Source organism: Mixophyes fleayi, chromosome 4 (assembly GCF_038048845.1).
Source record: "Mixophyes fleayi isolate aMixFle1 chromosome 4, aMixFle1.hap1, whole genome shotgun sequence".
In the NCBI taxonomy this organism is placed as follows: domain Eukaryota; kingdom Metazoa; phylum Chordata; class Amphibia; order Anura; family Limnodynastidae; genus Mixophyes; species Mixophyes fleayi.
Genome location: NC_134405.1, coordinates 337,410,231 through 337,430,626, shown reverse-complemented (window position 1 = coordinate 337,430,626; position 20,396 = coordinate 337,410,231). Strand labels below are relative to the sequence as shown.

General features: G+C 44.8%; 2 protein-coding genes across 9 annotated transcripts in view; one reads left to right on the top strand and one right to left on the bottom strand.

Annotated features, from left to right (window-relative positions):
* The first annotated feature begins 1,186 nt into the window (after window positions 1–1,186).
* The window catches only part of LOC142153196 (cyclin-dependent kinase inhibitor 1B-like), a 29,864-nt gene continuing 10,654 nt past the window's right edge, over window positions 1,187–20,396 (top strand). The window contains exons 1-3 of one of the 4 annotated variants that reach the window (XR_012691453.1): window positions 1,187–1,608; window positions 3,160–3,284; window positions 10,431–10,530. Coding sequence is in view for 2 of the 4 variants with exons in the window: in XM_075210557.1 (XP_075066658.1) it covers window positions 1,260–1,608; window positions 3,160–3,275 (465 nt within the window). In the remaining 2 variants the exon portion in view is untranslated. Of the gene's footprint in view, window positions 1,609–3,159; window positions 3,285–4,055; window positions 6,272–10,430; window positions 10,589–20,396 lie in introns of those variants that run through there. The other 3 variants (XR_012691452.1, XM_075210557.1, XM_075210556.1) reach the window with 3 other exon arrangements.
* LOC142153194 (potassium voltage-gated channel subfamily KQT member 1-like) overlaps window positions 18,900–20,396 on the bottom strand; it is an 80,269-nt gene continuing 78,772 nt past the window's right edge. For all 5 annotated transcript variants that reach the window (XM_075210551.1, XM_075210553.1, XM_075210549.1 and 2 more), the window contains one exon: window positions 18,900–19,889. In XM_075210551.1, coding sequence (XP_075066652.1) covers window positions 19,731–19,889 — 159 coding nt within the window. In that variant the 3' untranslated portion in view covers window positions 18,900–19,730. The remainder of the gene's footprint in view (window positions 19,890–20,396) is intronic.

The window sequence follows — 20,396 nt, the reverse complement described above, 5'->3', positions numbered from 1 at the left end:
ATTTAATAGTGGGGATTATTAATTTAAGATGGGGTGATTTGGGGCCTATTGAATGTGGAGGTGAGTTTGGGGAGGATGAGGTCTATTTATTAAATGTGACTATGAATTATTTAATGGCAGTGATGGTTGCGGGAAATAGGTATTGCTAGGCTGTTTGCATGACGGGAAATAGGTTTATTTATTACATGTGAATTCTATTATTTTAATGTTGGGGCTGGAGGAAGGCCTAATTATTAATCGTGGGTGCTATTGATTTAACGCTGCGTCTGACTGAAATTTTCTAAATGTAGCCATTTTTTTCCCAAATAGGTCCTTCTACATTCCAAGATCCAGGCAAGCCACAACTAAAGAAACCAGCAGCCTCGGGTGGAGAAAGTGAGAAGAACAGGTAGGACAGAGCAGCATAGTGTGTGAAATGTTGTGATTCTAGTAGGGACAATGCCAATGTTTGGTGAGCCCAGTGGGCGCAGGCCAAGACTGAACTGTTTGTGTACACACTGCATTCTTTGTATACTACACTGTGGTGCTGGATGTCTTAAAAGTCAGGAGTGCTTGGACATATGTGACGCTGTGGTGAATTCAGGACCTAGTGATTTTGATGTGCTAGCTATGCGCCCAACGGTGCATTGCCACGGCCCCAAATGTATGACCACATTCCCGAAAATTTTTGCACCGTCGTTAGGCTAGCCACGCCCCAATGGCGCATTGACACGCCCCTGAATGTATGACCAAACCCGCGTCGTGTTTTTTGCGCCGCCGTTAGGGTTATTGCTTCCAAGGTTGGCACTCAGACCCCAGGAGGACTGATGATGTCTTGCACAGAGTGATACAACTTATACAGCACATGTAATAATAACACAGTAGGAACCACACACAGCAAGAAGAGAAGTTGTACTGAGCACAGCTGGGGGGATTACACCCAGCACAGGGGGCAGTGACCCCCTGACAGTGTCATGTTTGGTGATATATATATATATATATATATATATATATATTATAGTGGGGGCAGTCTCTGGGCAGGGGCACTGCTGGGACTTGTAGTCCTACATGCAGGGCATTGTGTGACCTGTAGTCCTGCACACAGTACAATCCCCCACATCGGGTGTTTCGGGTCACCTCGCATCTCTCCCGTTCCACCTTAATCGGGAGGGTCCCGGCGGCAGCCAATCCCCGGCAGGGGGCGTTTAAATCCACCCGACGGGCGCTGGCTCCCTCTCCGCCATATTGGGCAGCGCAGAGCCCCGGTGACCCGCTGAGTGATGTCGGGCGTGCGCCTGTCCCCGGGCTCCCCGGGCGTGGAGCGGGTGTCTCGGGCCCCGGGCTCCCCCCGCACCCCCGCCCGCCGCTGCCTCTTCGGGCCGGTGGATCACGAGAGTCTGTCCCGGGAGCTGACCCGGTGCCGGCGGGAGCTGGAGGACGAGCAGCGGGTGAGGTGGAACTTCGACTTCTACCAGGAGCGGCCGCTGGAGGGGCCCCTGAGCTGGGAGCTGGCGGGGCCCGACACACCCGACTTCTACCGGCGGGGGCCACGCCCGAAACTGGGCGCAGGACCAACCACAGAGGAGGAGACGGAGGCCCGGGGGAGAAAGAGGAGCGGAGAGTGGCCGGGTGAGTGCAGCAGTCCGCCCCAAGGGGGGCGGGGCCTGGCAGTAGGGTATAGGAGTGTGCCCTAAACCGGGTCACCCCAAGATCACCCTCCTATCAGTAGCCCCTGTGTATATATATATATATATATATATATATATGTCACTTGTCTCTTATTGGTCTTCTATTATACCTGTGTGTGGTTACATTATATAAAACTGTTACATTGTATCATAGTAACTTACTGATGTGTGTTACATTGTATCTGTCATGTATGGTATTGTGTTTGTGTTACACTGTATCCACCTGATGTGTGTTATACTGTGTTTAGAGTGGGGGGGCTGCATTGTATATTACTGTGTTCCATTGTATCTGTGTGTGGTGTGGTTACACTGTATCATAGTGTTACTCGGTACCTTACTGGTGTGTTACACTGGATCTGTCCTGTGTGTATTATTGTGTTTGTGTTACACTGTATCCCACTGATGTGTGTGTTATAGGGTGTCATTTTTTTCAGACTGTGATATGTTACCTGACTGTCCTGTGTATTACATTGTACCTGTCTTGTGTATTAGTGTGTTTGTGTTAAATGGTATCTCATTTTCTGAGTGTATTTTGTGTTACATTGTACCTGTCAGATGTATTCATTATATGTTAGTCTTTTCTGTTATGTTAGTATCTCAGTTTCTCAGTGTGTTTTGTGTTACATTGACTCTGACTAGTGTGTGTATTGTAGCTGTTGCATTTCTTAGTGTTTTGTGTTACATTGTATGACTTGCCCGTGTGTGTGTGTGTGTGTTACTTTGTATCTAAGTTTTCAAGATTGTGTTACATTTGCCTTGTTGTGTGTTTGTGTTGCAGTGTATCTTATTGTCTTGTGTGTGTGTGTGGCTGTAACACACTAGATAGTAGTATCTGCCTTCATGTGTTACACAGTATGTTATTGTGTTACTTTGTGTCTGGCTGTGACAAGTGTTACAACACCCCACAGATAGTCAGTGTTTATGTATCACACCGCCATGTGTTATATTGTGGCACATGGGATAGCTGAGTATTGCCATGTTACTAGGGGAACCGGGGGATTCTGGGTAATGTCACATAGACTAATCACATGACAGTAACATTTACTTCCAAAGATCTTCTCTAGCAGTGGTGAAACTACATTTCCCAGCATCCCCTGCTGACCAGAGACTTGTAGCCCCACAAGAGCTGACGCGTTGCAAGATGCTGGCAGGTCAAGGTGGAACTACAAGTCCCAGCTTACGAGAACTAAAGCAGTGTTGGCTAACCTGTGACACTCCAGGTGTTGTGAAACTACAAGTCCCAGCATGCTTTGCCAATATATAGTAGCTTATTGCTGGGAGGATGTGCTGGGACTTGTAGTTTCACAACAACTGGAGTGTCACTGGTTAGCCAACATTGAACTGGAGCCATTTCCCTCTTCTTAGTGTGTTCCTGAGTTTCCTCCTGTCTAACCTGTGACCCCCCCCCTGTCTCTTCCACAGACCCCTCTTCTTAGTGTGTTCCTGAGTTTCCTTCTGTCTAACCTGTGACCCCCCCCTGTCTCTTCCACAGACCCCTCTTCTTCCAACACAAAAAAATCCCTCAGGAGGGAGACTGGAGACCCAGCAGAGAGCAGCTTGACGCCCCCACCTGAGCAAACGCCCAAGAAGAGCCGTCCCAGCACGTAGAGGAATTGGGTAAGTAGGAGTGTGTGTGTGTGTGTGTGTGTGTGTGTGTGTGTGTGTGCCCCTTGTCCTTTCACCCCGTCCCACTGATTCCAGGTATCTCCCACACCACAGGTCCTGTACTATTTCCCCCCAACCTAATCAAACTTATTGTCCGCAAGCTTCACTCCGGGGTGACCGCAGAGCTTGCAATCTACGTAATGATCTTGGAATCTGTTTTTCTAGCTCTAGAGAAAAGTAGGAGATGGGGATAGTACAATGCACACGTCTGGTTAGTTGTGTGAATTATCCGGTCTGATAAACGTGATATATAAAAGCTCCAAGTATACATGTCTAAGACTTTAACGCTGAATCCTGATTGACCTGATTGACACGGATCCTGCTGGGGGGAAAACTAAATCCTAAAATATATAGTAACCTTATGTCCATGTAACACAGATTCTGGTCCTCGCAGAAGTAAACAACACCTAGCGGAAGTATGGGGGGGGGGGGGGGGGGGTTCAGGAAGTGGTCTGGTGTTAGAACGTGCTGGTGACGTGCTGGAGTGTTTGAAAACAAGCGTAAATGTATGGAAATCTGATGGTGTTTATCTGTGTATGTATATGTGTGCGTGTGTGTGTATATGTGGTGTGTGTGTGTGTGTGTGCATGGATTTGTGTGTGTTTTATATTATATATTTTCAGAGTGTGATTAATGTACAATTTTGTATTTGACTTGTATGTAGTTTATATGGTTGTATGACCGTCTCATGAGTCCCCCTCTCTCTCTCTCTCTCTCCCCCAGGATCCAGGCTCCCCTCCCCCCCAGTGTCGGCTGACTCCTGCCCACTCAGCCCGTGGACTCTGTCACTGGTGGGAGAACCCTGCAAGCACTGATACAGAGTAACACTACACAGCATGGGCATAACATGTAGCATTGTGCAAATGGCACCTTCCGCTTCTCTGACCACCCGCGTCCTTCCCATCGCCCCCTTGTGTAGCACATAAAATGTTTTAGAGAGGGGGTGTCGGGCGGGGTGTGAGACGGGTGTCACACTGATTGGAGTGAAGAGGATTTCGGGGCTTAAATAGAAGATCGTCTGACTGGTCTTTTAAATTCTTCCACAAAGTATGGCCTGTAACACATTGTGGGACGTCTGTGACAGCTGGTGCCAGGGAGAAAGGTGGTGTTTCCTAGCAACCAATAGAGTTTAGGTGTCTTTTTGTGAAATTGTTATTTTTGCTCTTCTTAATGCGGTTTAGAAACTGAAAGCAGACATTGGTATCTACGGGTAACACCACCTCTCTCTCCTTTGCACCAGCTTTCCCATCCAACGCTCCTTCCTTGTTTCCGCTGTTGTTCAGAGAGAGGACATCTTTTAGAAGACCAAGGTGGAGGTGTCGCCCACAGCAACCAATCAGATTCTAGCTGTCATTTTCTGGAATGCACTAGATCAATGATAGCTAGAATCTGATTGGTTGCTCTGGGCAACGCTTCCACTATCTTTTCTTTTTTAAAAAAAAATAGTAAATCCACCCCCATAATGACCTGTAACTGACTAGATTGCAGCATTTGCACCTCCTACGGCAAGATACAATTCACTGTCAGCAGGGCAGGTTTTCTGGATCTTTAATAATCCGCAGGCGTGAGGTCATGCTGAACAGCAGATCCAACCAATATTCCATGTTATAAGGCCAGGAACAGGCGATATTTCATACAGTTGCTGTAGTTGAGCTACAACTGACAAAATCCTCACCTAGCGATTGTGTGATTAGCTACAGCTACAACCGCAGTGTCTGAGGTTGCCGGTCCTGTTTAGAGGCGACGCATTAGAGAATCTGGGGAGGGGGGTGGTCTTTTCTTCTTTTTTTCTTTTCTTCTTTTCTTCTTTTCTTCTTTTCTTCTTTTCGTCTTTTCGTCTTTTCGTCTTTTCGTCTTTTATAAATGCACCTTCCGCCTCCCCGAGTGCTGGTGGCACTGAAAATCCTGACTCCTGAGTGTCTGTCTCTCACTCACAGTTTTCATGGTATGAACCAACATATAGACTTCAGCCCATCCGTTCGCTGTGTCATCAATTCCTATCGAATTGATTGGCTGTATATTGTTTGAGTAAGTGAAACATCAGCCTAAACTGTGTGAGAGCGGCAGGTACGCTCCATATAAAATAATTTGCATTTTTCTCATTAGCCGGACTAGCAGAAAACCAACATTGCTGTTCTGTTGCCCAGGTAGCCAATTTTTGGGGCTGACGTGTCTGATTGGCAGCCGCTGTGGCAGTCACGACAGATTCCAGTTTTTTGGGCTAATGAGAGTTTTTTGGTGGTACCCATCTAAGGAATCGTTGGAGGACCACCTACCCTTCTAGTCAGTGAAAAGGAACTAATCTGGCTAAATATACGTGGAAATGGAGATTTAAACCAGAATATTAAGCGTTGTCTTAATAAACTTTAATTTAATTATATTCAGTGATGCGCTGCCCGAAGGGTCTTCTCAAATCTGTCCGCAGTTTCACCCCTCAAAGGAAAAAAATATCATTAAAACTATCTTTTGCCGGATGTAGCATTTTCTGCCATGTTCTCCAAGTTGCTTACTTGATATAAGCGCACAGCGCCACTTACAGGCTGTGCTAGGTACTGCGCCCGATTTACGTCTACTCTCTGCAAAAGATGGTCCCTTCAGTGGCCGTTAATTGACGGAGGTGTAAGCGTACCCGTCCCTTTTCAACAATGTGTTCAGGCCTTCCTTGTGCTGAAAGATGGCTCCGCAGTATTTTTTTTTTAAAAAAAACTTTTTTTATTACAATTTTTTTTATGCGTGTACATATAAATATATCTATTTTTTAATTTGTGATAGGTTTTGAAAAAGCAAAAAAAAAAAATAATTCTGATGTTGTAAACACTGGCTACAGCTGTGTGACAAACGCCTGGTTGTATGCTCTATCTTGTCATCCAGCTCAACATATTTCCGTTATTAAATTGGTTAAACCAGTATCTTCGAAACAGTACTATGTTCCCCTCCCCCCTCGCCAGAAAAGGGGGTCAATCATGTTATATCACATTCACACATGACTTAGGTTAATTACCAGATGCACAGCCCACCCTCCGATCACAGGAAGACGGGGAGGTTTGGTCTCGCTACCATAAGCAGCGTCATTCACCAGTACCGCACTTCCTGGGCGCCGAATCCGGTGGCGCCCATCAATCGTACTCTCATCACCTTCCCTCAGTTCATTGTCTTTGTATGTAGCATACTCTATGATGACCAGTTTTGAGGTGTGTGTGAATTGCTGTGTAAAGACACTGAAACATTGTACTAACTTATTTATGTTTTAAAAGGAAGAAAAAAAAAAAAGAAATTTTGTTTAATCAAAAAAATGATTTTTTTTGTTTTATTTTTAATTTTTTTTTCAAAAAGCCAAAGCGGCAGATTTTGTGCAACTGTAAATGCTGTTTATATATACATATATTTTTTTTTTCTTGTTTTTTGCTGAAGTGTAGCAGGGGGTTTATTTTCTTTTTGTGTATTTTTTTTTTTTTTTTTTTAATTGTTATAATTTGGCTGTAGAAAAGATTGCAGACTGAGCCAGATGACTGAAAAAAATATATAGTTTTTGGGGAATTTTTTTCTTTTTTTTTTTTTTTTTTTTTTATCTTTTCAAAGTTTGATTTACTGTTCCAACGTCATGCAATCCTAAAATAAAAAAAAATATGAATAAATCCATGCACAAAAACAACAAATGTCTTCGCTCTATGAATATCTTGGTGTCTATCTGCAGCCAGACTGCACACAGGGCGTCCTAGAAGGACCAGGATGTATTGCGTCACGGTGCTCTCTCCTAGCAGTGGGAGACTGAGGAGCAAATTACACACCAGGGGCTAGATTTACTAAACTGCGGGTTTGAAGAAGTGGAGATGTTGCCTATAGCAACCAATCAGATTCTAGCTGTCATCTTGTAGAATGTACTAAATAAATGACAGCTAGATTCTGATTGGTTGCTATAGGCAACATCTCCTCTTCTTCAAACCCGCAGTTTAGTAAATATACCCCCAGGTGTCCTATGAATGTGCCTAGACCAGTGATGGTGACACCCTCTAACCTTCAAGAGGACCACACAGAACCCTTAATCATCATCACCATTTATTTATATAGCACCACCAATTCCACAGCGCTGTACACAGGGCCGGATTAAGGGAATGGGGGGCCCATGTGAGTCTCCCCTCTGGGGCTGCAGGTGAAGGCTCGGAGGCCCATCACTGACCAGATCCTTGGTCTACTAGGTGACTGTGTCCTCTCTTACGAGATGGGAAACTGAAGGACAGATTACCCATAATGCCCTGCGACTGCTGTGCTCTCTGTTAGCGGGTGAGGAACTTGGGTCTGGACACATTGGCTGACTGTATTCTCTCCAAGTTGGTGGGAAGCCCCAGCTTAGATTACTCACATTGTACCCAGGGGTGGTACGTTTAGGTGACTGTATCCTCTACACACCACTGCTCTCAGTGCCTTTGAAGTACGTATTGGAGCTTGACATCCAAGCAATAACGTAATAGGACAAAGCATAAGGTGTCGGTGATGAGGTGCAGGTCAGAGACAGATGGGGGAGGTGTTGGTGAGGGTGAGTAGCTTGGGGGTTATGGGGGGGGGGAGCCAATGTAGGGTTTGTTGTGTGGTGCAGTGGATGTGAGTTGGCACAAGAGGAAGATCAGGTGGGTTAGGGGAATCCCAGATAGGGGGAGGTTGCAGTAGCCAAGGTAGGAAATCCTGAGAGAATGTATAAGAGTTTTGGTGAAGTCCTGAGTGGAAAAAAAAAAAAAGGACATATTCTGGCAATTTTCCGCCGGAGGAGGTGATAAGAGAGTGCCATGGACTATAAGTGCGGAGTGAGACCGAGGACAGGGTTAAGGCAATGGGCAACTGGGGACAGCGTGACATTGTTATTGGTGAGGGAGACGGCAGGGGAGGTGCCAGGAAGATATGACCTAGGGATCAGATTTGGCATCATTGCTATAAGATATATATATATATATATATATATATATATATATATATATATATATATAATCATTAGATAAATTCTGTGTAGAATGAATGATTTTAATGCAACTTTAACTGGTCAGGAAATATAATTATATACATGTAAGAGGTGGTATTGGCACTGCAAAATGTGCTTTGCGTAAATGATTCAAATTGTGAATAGCGCACAACTTGCATCAGTATTTTGAGCTCTATGTATCTGATACATAGAGTCGGCTCAGAGGCGTTTAAAAGTACAGTACAGGGGGTAAATGTATGATCCTCCGATTTCTGCAAGTTGCCAGAAGTCGGCGACCTTGCAGTGAAAATTTAAAGTGGTGATGGCTTGTTGCCTTTACAAGCCGTTGCCGCTTTAAATTTTCACTGCAAAGTCGCCGATTTCGGACAACTTGTGGAAATCGGAGGATCATACATTTACCCCCCAAGAGTGGACAAACCAGTTAAGTAATCGCCTTTGAGATGCGTCTTAATTTGGGATATTCATATGTTTTGAAATAGGTTTTTTAAGAAGCATAATTCCTGCACCTAGACAATTGCAGTTTTGCAGTTGATGGTGATTGTTCCAGATACATCTATATGTTAGATTTAAGGTAATATGTATCTCAAGTTACATATAACTCAAAATAGCAAAGTGGAAAGTCAGGCTGTACAGACGCATCTTTGTGCATAAGCAAATGGGCATATTTTTGTGTTCAATTCTAAACTACACCATCAGGTGGAGATTCAACCGGCCACGACGTGCCGCACTGCGCTAAGGAATCTCCGCTCACCTCGAACTTCTATAGGGTGAGAGGAAAAGTGAGCAGTGATTTCAACCCCAACGTTGGCACCAATAGTCTCCGTGGACTGTCCCGGAGACTTCTCGCGCTGAATTGAATCTCCCCCATAGAGTTTAAAGGACCGCAAATAATACAACATTTTATTGTTTGAGAAAAACAAACTTTTCCGCCCAGTTACATAAATGTTTATTAATTGCCCCAATTCTGTTTAGTGACGGCTTATTGTTCAGTGTAAGAAGTTGCTGTGAAGTAGAGAGAAACTCACACATTGTGTTTGTTTATATATACACTGGAAGATCATGGTAAGGTTGTAAAGGCAAACTTGTGTTATACGCTGGTACGTCTGAAAACAACATCAACACAAAGTTCACAGACACCGCAAACAGCTTGAATTTGGGTTTAGTGGTTTGAAATATAACTTGTGGCTCCCCGCATCTGCAAATCCAGCATACTGCAAGCTCCTAAACAGCTAGTCAGTCACTGCCTGCCCATGTCTGCATATGACTATTCAATGTCACAACGGACAGTCGGGTGGAACACTGATTAACATTGTTACTACACACCACTGTGTGATGTTTGTATGTTCTCCTCGTGTTTGTGTGGGGGTTTCTTCATGGTGGTTCGCGGTTTCCTCCCACACTCCAAAAATATGAGGGTAGGCTAATTACTGAATAATGTAAATAAAATACCTATATAGCCGCCATGCCATCCGTCACTCCTCTGTGTCACGTTAGTAAGTAGGCGCCTGTCTAGCTGAGCAGGCAGAGAGTGAGTGACAGCTTTGCAGACTTGCTGTGCAGAAATGCACGGTGTGGAGTGGTTATATCGCATACAGAGAGCAGGGCCGGTGACATCCAAACAGCTGAAATGACTACAGCGTCAGCGTTCTAACCTATATACCATCCCATCAGGACACCGACCTAACGATGTGGGAGGGTCTCCCGCTCTCTGTAATGGCGCTGGGGGTAGTAATACTTCATAGATGAACATTTCAGTTTGGAGGTTTAGTTTTCCTCTAAAAATGTCAATAGATGTTTGTGGTAATGTCGGTAATGTGATTTTATTGCAAAAAGAAGTGTAATAGCTCCAATTGTTACGTGTCAGTATATAATATAGGAGATTTCCCATCATGCTTTAGCTGTGATTTGTTACAATGTAAATTCCCAGTTGTTACATGTTTCTTATGTGTATTTTGCTCTGTAAAAAGCTTTGCTGGGACGTATCTGACTGTAGTGGGTCACGTTGTGTCACAGTGTACGCACAATATTGTGTTACAAACGTTGTGAGTGTTTTCTGTGCACAAGTCCAGTTTTTTTCTCTCTGCTCTTGTTGTTTTTCAATATCTTTTTTTTTTTTTCATTTCTAGCTGGTTGGATTGACAGGAGCAGGAACCAGTCAGAGTAAGGATTGGGGGCGTGGCTTGAAGACATAGGTGAAGTGTGGAGGAGGCGGGACCTCCAGTTAAGGTGGAAATGAGATATTGCGACATGTTTTTCTGCTCAGTCTTGTACACTGTGCATCCAAGTATGTATGTGTGTGTGTGTATATATGTGTATATATATTATATATTATTTATACACGCTGCTACGTTAATGTTACAAACTATTTCTGATTAGCAGAGTTTATAACTGCTTTATGGCGTATTATCTTATATACTGGAGGTAAATTTTAGTATCCGCTCTAGTTTTGTATGTGCGGTGTCCAGCACAGAACCACTTCTATTGTACGGGTGTCGTTTTATGGGTCATTTTTTTAATGTCCTCTTTTTATGAAAGAAATGTCATGAGGCTGATATATCCGGTATTAGAAATATCCGGAAGAAACCAAGCAAGTACGCTCGTCCTTAGCACACAAGGGGTGCAAATAAGTAAAAATAATACTTTCCTTTCATGAAACGGGTGGTGCTACTAAAATGATCGGAGATTTGGGGTTATATTTACTAAACTGCGGGTTTGAAAAAGTGGAGATGTTGCCTATAGCAACCAATCAGATACTAGTTGTCATTTATTTAGGCCATTCTACAAAATGGACAGCTAGAATCTGATCGGTTGCTATAGGCAACATCTCCACCTTTTTCAAACCCGCAGTTTAGTAAATATACCCCATGGACTTTATGTGATGTTTACACGGTTACTCACTGCACCTCTCCAGATTTTTCTGCCTCTCTGCACAGCATGGAAATGCAAGGGTGTTTGTAGGGGGAAGACGGGGCTTGGGGTCACCTAGCACGTCAGAAGCGCTACACGCGCCCCCTCTTGGGGCATAACCATGCTCCCATCACTAAGTGGGCCACGCCCCTTCTCCCCACTGTGTATATATACAGTGGTGGAAGTGGGGGGTATACGGGTTATGTCATACTTACCTACTTTTGACAGGCTCCCTCCGGGAGATCACTGAAGAGGGGTGTGAAGGGAGGATGGAAATGGGCAGGGCTTCGTGTCATTTTGGCTCCGCCCCCCAGTGTAGTATGCCTGTTTGGGGTCTTTTTACAGTGGTAAAAAGACCCAAAGCAGGCATTACGTCTCTGGGGGCGATGCCAAAATGACGCAAATCGTGACGGGCCGCCCCTCTTCCGCCCATACACCCCTCGATGCTGGCAGATGCGGGAGAATTGCCAGCTCTCCTGGGATTCCGGGAGACCTACTGGAATTCAGGAGTCTCCCGGACATTCCGGGAGAGTTGACATGTATGAGGTATGTCATACCACCACTTCTCTCCTACTGCCTTCATTGTAACACAATCACATCCCAGTCACTTACTCTATATACATACTTACCAACCTTCTGTTCTTCAAATCCGGGAGCCTGCGGAGGAGGTGGGCGTAACGGGGGGCGGGGCTCCAAAATGCGCGTCATTCACCGGGAATCGCAGCGTTTGGGATTCTGCCCACTGCCCACTTCACTAGGAAGTGGGCAGAATTATCCAGATGCGGGAGATTGCCACACTCGCCCGGGAGTCCGGGAGACTCTCGCAAAATGCGGGAGTCTCCCGGACATTCCGGGAGAGTTGGCAAGTATGTCTATATATATTTATTGTTAGTATAACCTGTCAGTGACTGTATTCTGGGTCATCAGTTATCATTACACAGGGAAGGTTTTCTTGCACTTATGGTTGATGCCAACGGTTGGATAATTGGAACAGATCTGATCTGTCTGTGGATTGGTGGACGTCCCGGTGATGACTGAGCTGCAACACATTATTACCGACAGAGCACAGAAGTAATCCAGAACGTTAAAGCTATTTATTTAGTACAAGTTGCAGGAGGGTGTGCGCAAGCCGATAAATGAGCCTGAAGGTGGAAAGTCCTTTTAATGACTGTGTTCTCGTGGTCCAGTGTGGGGTGAGAACATTGTGTCACCTCTGTTGCTGAATAACTACATTATCTGCTCTCTGTAGCTACACCTGCTGCGGTCCTGTAACCCTTTCAGTGCCAGATGTCTCAGTGGAACCATTACTGAGAGTTTCCTCTTTTCAGTTTCCTTTTCTGGGTTATATATTGCTGGGAATCCAGAAACAAAAATAGGAAGAACTTCATTTGCTGCTGGAAGTGCCGGCTAATCTCAGAATTGACTTTCTTCTCTGTTTTTACAAGTCCTGCTGTCCCGACTGCCCCCTGTCATACTTACCTACTTTTGACAGGCTCCCTCCGGGAGATCACTGAAGAGGGGTGTGAAGGGAGGATGGAAATGGGCAGTGCTTCGTGTCATTTTGGCTCCGCCCCCCAGTGTAGTATGCCTGTTTGGGGTCTTTTTACAGTGGTAAAAAGACCCAAAGCAGGCATTACGTCTCTGGGGGCGATGCCAAAATGACGCAAATCGTGACGGGCCGCCCCTCTTCCGCCCATACACCCCTCGATGCTGGCAGATGCGGGAGAATTGCCAGCTCTCCTGGGATTCCGGGAGACCTACTGGAATTCAGGAGTCTCCCGGACATTCTGGGAGAGTTGACATGTATGAGGTATGTCATACCACCACTTCTCTCCTACTGCCTTCATTGTAACAAAGAACCAGTCTTTGGGATAGATGTATCAAACCTTTGAATAAGGAAAAGTGGTGGTTTTACCCATAGCAACCAATCAGATGTACTAGATGTAGGATTGGTTGCTATGGGCAACACCTCCACTTTTCCTTTTTCGAAGGTTTGCTAAATCCACCCCTTTATTAGATGAGCCAGAGCTGCATTGTTTTGTATTTTTCTGTTCACTCAGGAAACAGTTGCTCCCTACACGCTGCAGTATTTCTGTCAAACTCCACCACACATCCTGAGTGACTTATAGTATGAATAACTAATGCCGTGACTAGCACTGTATATTACTTCCTGTCAGAGCAGTGCGTTTCCGTTATAGGCTTCTAGCTCTCGGTATATATACAGCTCAGCGTCACCGACTATGGGAAAAACCAACATGGCCGCTCCCAGTCAGCAAAGAGCGGAGACCAATGTCATGATGTCAGTCAGTATAAAGTGCTCATTTATCACTTACATAAAGAAGAAATAAAGTACATGCCTTTTAAAGTAGATGGTGTTTTCAAGATTATAAATTCATTTTTTGGTTAAAAAAAGCAGTATTATTACCACATTAATACCGCAGGGGATTCAGACATTAAGGGAAAACTTTTAAAGGCGCAGTGGTTTGTGTTTTATTTTAAAGCAAGCCCCCCCGGCCCGTCTAAGCTGGACAGAAAGGGTTACAGTCTTACATTACTTCCAACAAGCAGCGCACTGTTCTGGACTGGGAGACAAAATCTATTTACATCTTGCGGCAGAGAACACCTGTTTCCCGAAAAACTTCTCTCCTCTACCCCCCAACATACGGACACAGGGCTACTTAGTAAGGAAACGTGATACAAAATGTTCTACTCCCCCCTCCCTGACTCGATGTCACGCCAAAATCCTTGTCTCACTCTCCTCTTTTTGATATTTTTTTGGGGTATTTTTTTCAAGATTTTTTGGTGGCAAATCATCACATAAAAATGTGTTTTCTAACAACAGGATTTTGTGGAGCTGGAGTGAGTTTTGTGTTACAAAACGTAACAGAGGTTTATTTTTTGGACCAACGAGCAGTAACAAGAAGGTTTAGTTAGGAAGAAAAAACGATTGATCGACAAACGGCAGAGATTTATATTTTCGGAAAAGAGACACATAATTATTATAGATACATGTTTGCCGGTTGAATGCTGTCACAAAAAAATTGTTTTTCGGGATTGCTCATTGGACGTTGTTGCTTAAAGTAGGCGATGAGTCCTTGTACATAAACACAACTACATGAAACTTGAGCACGAACTGAATTAGCAAAAACTAAACTCCAGGCCCCATCTCTCAACATAGGTCCACAGGATGCACCCAAAATATGGGTCGCTTCCGATTGGCTGATTGCAAATTCACCTCTGAAGCTGATAGGTGCTTTCTGCATTCCCCTATATTATAGGATTTTGTGGGCCTTTGTTAAAAATATTTTTTTTGCTTCTTTCATTTCTACATTTCTACGCGAGGAGGATTATATTTGCAGTATTATATCGCGCCTGATAGTAAATGTGTCGTTATCGATACAAATGTTAACAAACTTTTCTTGCGCTTATGACCTGGTTGTGTGTATGTGGGTGTCTGTGCGTCGGACGTAAGGCTGACGTATAGGATACAGGTGTGGAGCTGGATGCATTGGGCGAAACTTGTTACTCAGCAGATGGGCGTGAATGGATTTACTGGTGCTCCCAACCTTTGCCTCCCCGGGGTAATACAAGGGGACTTGTATTCTCCGGGTGGTCAGAGGCACCAGAAAGTCAACCTTATAATAGTTATACTTATAAGAGTGCGCACTTTCTTGACACTGATTTTGGCCCTTTATTTTTTTCACTGTACACCTCTTCTCTTGGGGCACTAATTCGCTCATTCCGCCTCCAGTACCACCTCTACGCTGATGACACCCAAATCTATATCTCTTCTCCTCAGGCGCAGGCTGACCGGTATCAGCCCGCCGCATCACATGACACGTGATGCGGCCGACCGTAGTATGCGCCCAATATTCCATCCACGGGGAGGGACGACCTGCCCGAACAGCCGTTAAACAGAGCGGCCCGGGGGGGGCGCTGCCCCACTGCCCCCCGGTCCAGCCCGCCCCTGCTTCCCCTGACCTCTCCCATTCTGTACTATTTTGTGTAACCAACTGTCTTTCTGCTGTCTCCACATGGATGTCCCAACGCTACCTAAAGCTCAACATGTCTAAAACAGAGCTTATTATCTTCCCTCCTGCCAGAGTCACCACCTGCCCTCAAATCTCACTCACTGTCAGTAACACCACAATTTCCTCGGTCCCCCAAGCCCGCTGCCTGGTGTCACACTTGACTCCGCTCTCTGCTTTATTCCTCACATCCAGACTCTCACCCAGTCCTGTTGACAACATCTTAGAAACATTGCCAGAATACACCCTTTTCTTACTCAACGTGCTACCAAAACTCTTATCCATTCAGTCATCATCTCCCGCCTTGACTATTGCAACCTCCTACTATCTGGCATTCCTGACACCCATATATCCACACTTCAATCCATCCTGCTGCTACAAGATTGATCTTCCTCTCTCACCGCTCCACATCTGCTGCACCACTTTCAAATCTCTACACTGGCTCCCTGTGTCCTCCAGAATCCAATTCACATTACTCACCATTAGCTACAAAGCCCTCAACAACACTACCCCTGTATACATCTCAAATCTCATATCACAATACTCTCCCTCCTGCCCTGTTCGATCTACCTCTGACCTGCGTCTTGTCTCGTCTCTGGTAACCACCTCTCACTCCCGCCTACAAGACTTCTCCCGTGCTGCTCTCCGCTTATTCCCTCCACGCTCAATCAGACTTCCCACAGCCATCAAATCTTTACACGCTCTCTGAAAACTCATCTCTTTATTACAGCTTACCCTACTCCTACCTGTACTACTCACACTAATGCACCCTCACAGCTATCCCAATCTCCACTCTGAGCCACACTCGCTCCTCTTGTTTCAGCTGTGCCCTCTTCTACTTACAGTGTCAGCTCTCTAATGAGCAGGATCCTCCATACCCTTTGTTTTCATGTCTGCATTTATTTTGTCTACCTTGTATGTCCCTGTTTTATGTATGTCCCTGTTTTATGTATGTCCCTGTTTTATGTATGTCCTGTTTTATGTATGTCCTGTTTTCCCTACTGTACTGCGCTGCGGAGCACTGTGGCGCCATACAAATCTGTCATTCTCTATTATTATCTTAGATTTGAATACTTTACACTTCAGTTGCTATAAAATCATTCAAATACACCAAAGTGCTACATGTAATATAGACGGCCTCGATGTCCCGTCACTATCATGATTTATAGCAGACCTACATGAACCCAGCAGTATTCTAGGAGATGAGGTTTAAATGTAAAGACTTTAATTTAATGTATTTAATTCATCCACAAATCCACAAATGTAGTGCAGGTTGATTTTACTTAGCTTCTTCAGATTAAACTCAGAAGTTTAATAGGAATGTCTTACAGGTAAGCACGTAGTTATATCACATGTCCCAACTTTGTTATTCCGCGAATCGGGACATTGTGCGTCCACTGCCGTAAAGTGCGTGTACGGACTGTCAGGATGGTGTGTACAGACATATCCTATAGCCAAGATCACATTAATGAGTCTTCATTATTTTGTGGCAAAATAGGGATAACTTACAGTTGTATCTCTAACATATAATGTAGAGAGTTTCTTCAAGAGAGCAAAAAAAATCCCACAAGAAACACTGTTACCTCTACTCTGATACAATGCTCTGTGAGATTTTTTTTACTTGTTTTATATATGGTGGAGGCAAGATCGGGACTGTTTTGGAAATCAGGATAGATTAAAGATACAATTCCCTGTAAAAATTAGGTTTCTTTAAATTGCATAACTCTAGTTACGGGTAAGACACATCATTTTGTTTGTTATTCCTTTGTGTTGGGATTCACGTCCCTATTTAGATTACAGTTTGCTCACCGACCTGTGATTACCATGGTAACCACAGACGGATGGCATATGATGTAATGAGCAAAAAGGCTATGGAACACCCCTCTAATAAACACGTACGTCCTCCCTCATCTTCCTCTTCCATCACATGACCACCAAGGAGCTCCGTGGACACACAGATCAGGTGACTCGTATGAAGAAACAAAAAAGCAATGGTTTCATGTGTGAGACTCCCCCACAGAGTGATATTGCAAAAAGAAGACTGAGCTATTGGAGAATCTCCTGGAAAAATGTCATCAGCTTAAGCTGCCTGTTACAGAGGTACAAAACGAGCTGTTTAAAAATGTGTGATTGCAGCTTTAAGGGGGTTGAGATAGATTTTGGATTGAGGCTTGGATTAAAGGAGCTTTTCCACTTTTGGACCGTGATGCGAATGTGGAAGCATCTGCTGCAGTTTGCAGCGCAGAAGGACACAATCTGTTCCATCCTATTTAATACTGCTGAGCAGAATTACTTTATACACCTCTACTGAACAGGACCGAGCCCTGTGCAGCGTCTCCAATGCAGCTTCCGGTACTAAAATTTACTGGGATAAATCTTGAACCGTAAAAATTATTCGGCCACCTGAAATCACTAGTTTAAACTCATGTATTTAGCAATATCCACAGATTGTTTCCATGGTTACAGATGTTGCTAAGGGAAGTCAGTTATGTATAACCTACCTGGGAAATGGCAGAGACAGTGTGTGTCAGAGTTTTCAGCAGTCGATTTCAGGTCACAAGTTCTATTTCAAGTATTCCGGGAAGCTATAGTAACTAGCAAAATTTTAAGTAGATAAAATCATATTTGAGGGTCGTTACCGGGGCAAATAAGAAAACATTTTAGTGATATTTTTCACGTGAAGCAAATGCAGTGAGTTGGAAAGAGGACAGTGTGGGGATTACACAAAGGTGGATAAAATATTCAGGGAGGAAAGGTTTCTTGCCGGAGAGCTTACAGTTTATATTGCATAAATTAAAAGGTAATCTAGAGGACTCCGTTAAATTATATTTTCTTTTCTGGAACATTATATGGAGAAAAATATATTTTTTTTATTATCATGCTATCTATGGCTGAACAACTGTGAGCAACAAGTGGACAGTCTCAGGAGGTCTTTATGGACCAGCTATGCTGGGAGTTGTAGTTCACTGACAGTAAAAGCGCATTGCTGCTATTAATGTACAGTATTTCCTGACTGGACCAGACATGAAGCCTATAATTAGAGCATAGTTGCCAACTCTCCTGGAATACCCGGGAGACTCCCGAATTCTGGGTAGGTCTCCCGAACTTCCGGGAGAGCTGACAATTCTCCCGCATCTGCCCACTTCCTAATGAAGTAGGCAGATTAGAAGCCTCCATGATGTGATTCAATGGGAATCACATCATTTTGGCCTGCCCCCGTGCTAAAATGACGTGTTTGCGTCATTATGTCACAGGGGGCAGGGCCAAAATGACACGATTCGAGGAGCCCCGCCCCCTCACGCCCACCTCTTCACAGAGACTCCCGGGAGGCCAATCGCTAAAGGTTGGCAACTATGAATTAAAGATATGTGGGGGTAAATTTATGGAGCTGCGGGTATAAAAAGTGGAGATGTTGCCTATAGCAACCAATCAGATTCTAGCTGTCATATTGTAGAATGTACTAACTAAATGATAACTAGAATCTGATTGGTTGCTATAGGCAACATCTCTACTTTTTATACCCACAGCTTGATACATTTGCTCCCTGATCTTGTGATGTAGGACTGTAGAACTTGCTCAAAGCAGATGCTCAAATGTTACCCCCCCAACAAGGCAACACCCCCCCCCCCCCCGTACAATGAGCACAATCAGATCTCTGTCTTTTTGCTAATTAGTCTTTAATTTTTTTTTCACTTTCAGACACATTTGCATACACAGGATTCCATAACAGTTTAATTAGCATCCAGGGTGTTGTAGGGTAACACGCAGACTTCTGTCACACCTGTCTTTTCACACGCGGGGAGACAAGCACAACCTCTGTCATTCACATGTGCTTCTCGTGTCCTGGCGGGAGAACCAGAGCATCGTGTACCATATATGTACATGTCATAGAGGCGGGAGGGAATCACCTGAGGTGGATGTAAGGCAAATGGGTTTAACATCCTGACAAACGGAGATGGCCAGACGTCACACGTGTGACAACCCATCCGTGTTTCATGTGCAGGAGAACAGCCATGATTATGTGTGAGCCAACGTTGAGCTGAGTGTAGCTGTGTGGTGAGTCTGAGTGTGCGTGTATCCTGGGATCAGTAATAGTCTGTCCTGTCGGAGTGTGTGCAATGTTCTGTACATTTCATGTGGAGTGTAAACATGTTGTGGTGGGGAGAGATATTCATGACACAAAATATACCCAGTATAGAAACACAACGTGTCATTAATAAGAAGGCCGTCTGTGTGCGTGGAGAGACGGGGGATCAGGGTGGAGTTCTTGGAGGTGTAGAACATCTCTTACGAAGTATCTCTCGTGGATCTGTGGGTGAGTCTCTCATGGGGCACCTCTCTCGGAGCGCTGTGACCCCTCTCATGGGATGTCTCTCGTGGAGCTGGGGGTGGAGTGTATCTCATGTAGCTCTGGGACGGCTCCTCATCACTGCTCAGGTGGCGCCAGGCTCAGTCTCTTGGAAGAATACGGGCGTCAGTGAGCGTTGGCTCTCAGAGTCGGCGGCTAGGTGTGGGGGAGCTGTGAGAAGGGTGCAGCCGGTGGGGAAACGGGGACCCTGTCTCAGGGGGCAGCAGCTGATCCTCTTCTGGCACCAATTGAGCTCGGAAGACACGCAGAATTTCATCCAACTTGTGATCCATGTGAGTGACCTACGGGAGGCACAAAACACGTGACATGTAAATGTCCAGAACACGCCTGGCTCCGAGACACACACATTTCTGCAACAGTTTAGCTGTTATTATTATTGTTTATTTAAATAAATTTACTATGTTTTTTATTAAGTTGTACTGACCCAGAATCATTGTCATGTGGATTTTGGGTTTTAGGAACGAATAAATTGCTTCTGGCAAAGTCAGACCCCAAAATATCTATTTACAGCTACTGTAGTTCATTGATACATGGTGGAGGCTGCCATAGTGTGAGTTGTACCAATATTCCCTGAGAGTGCAGCCTATCCAGTCACTAGGAACCAGTGACATCACTGAGAATGCAGCCTATCCCTTCACTAGGAGCCAGTGACATCACTGAGAGTGCAGCCTATCCCCTCACAAGGAACCAGTGACGTCACTGAGAGTGCAGCCTATCCCTTCACTAGGAGCCAGTGACATCACTGAGAATGCAGCCTATCCAGTCACTAGGAACCAGTGACATCACTG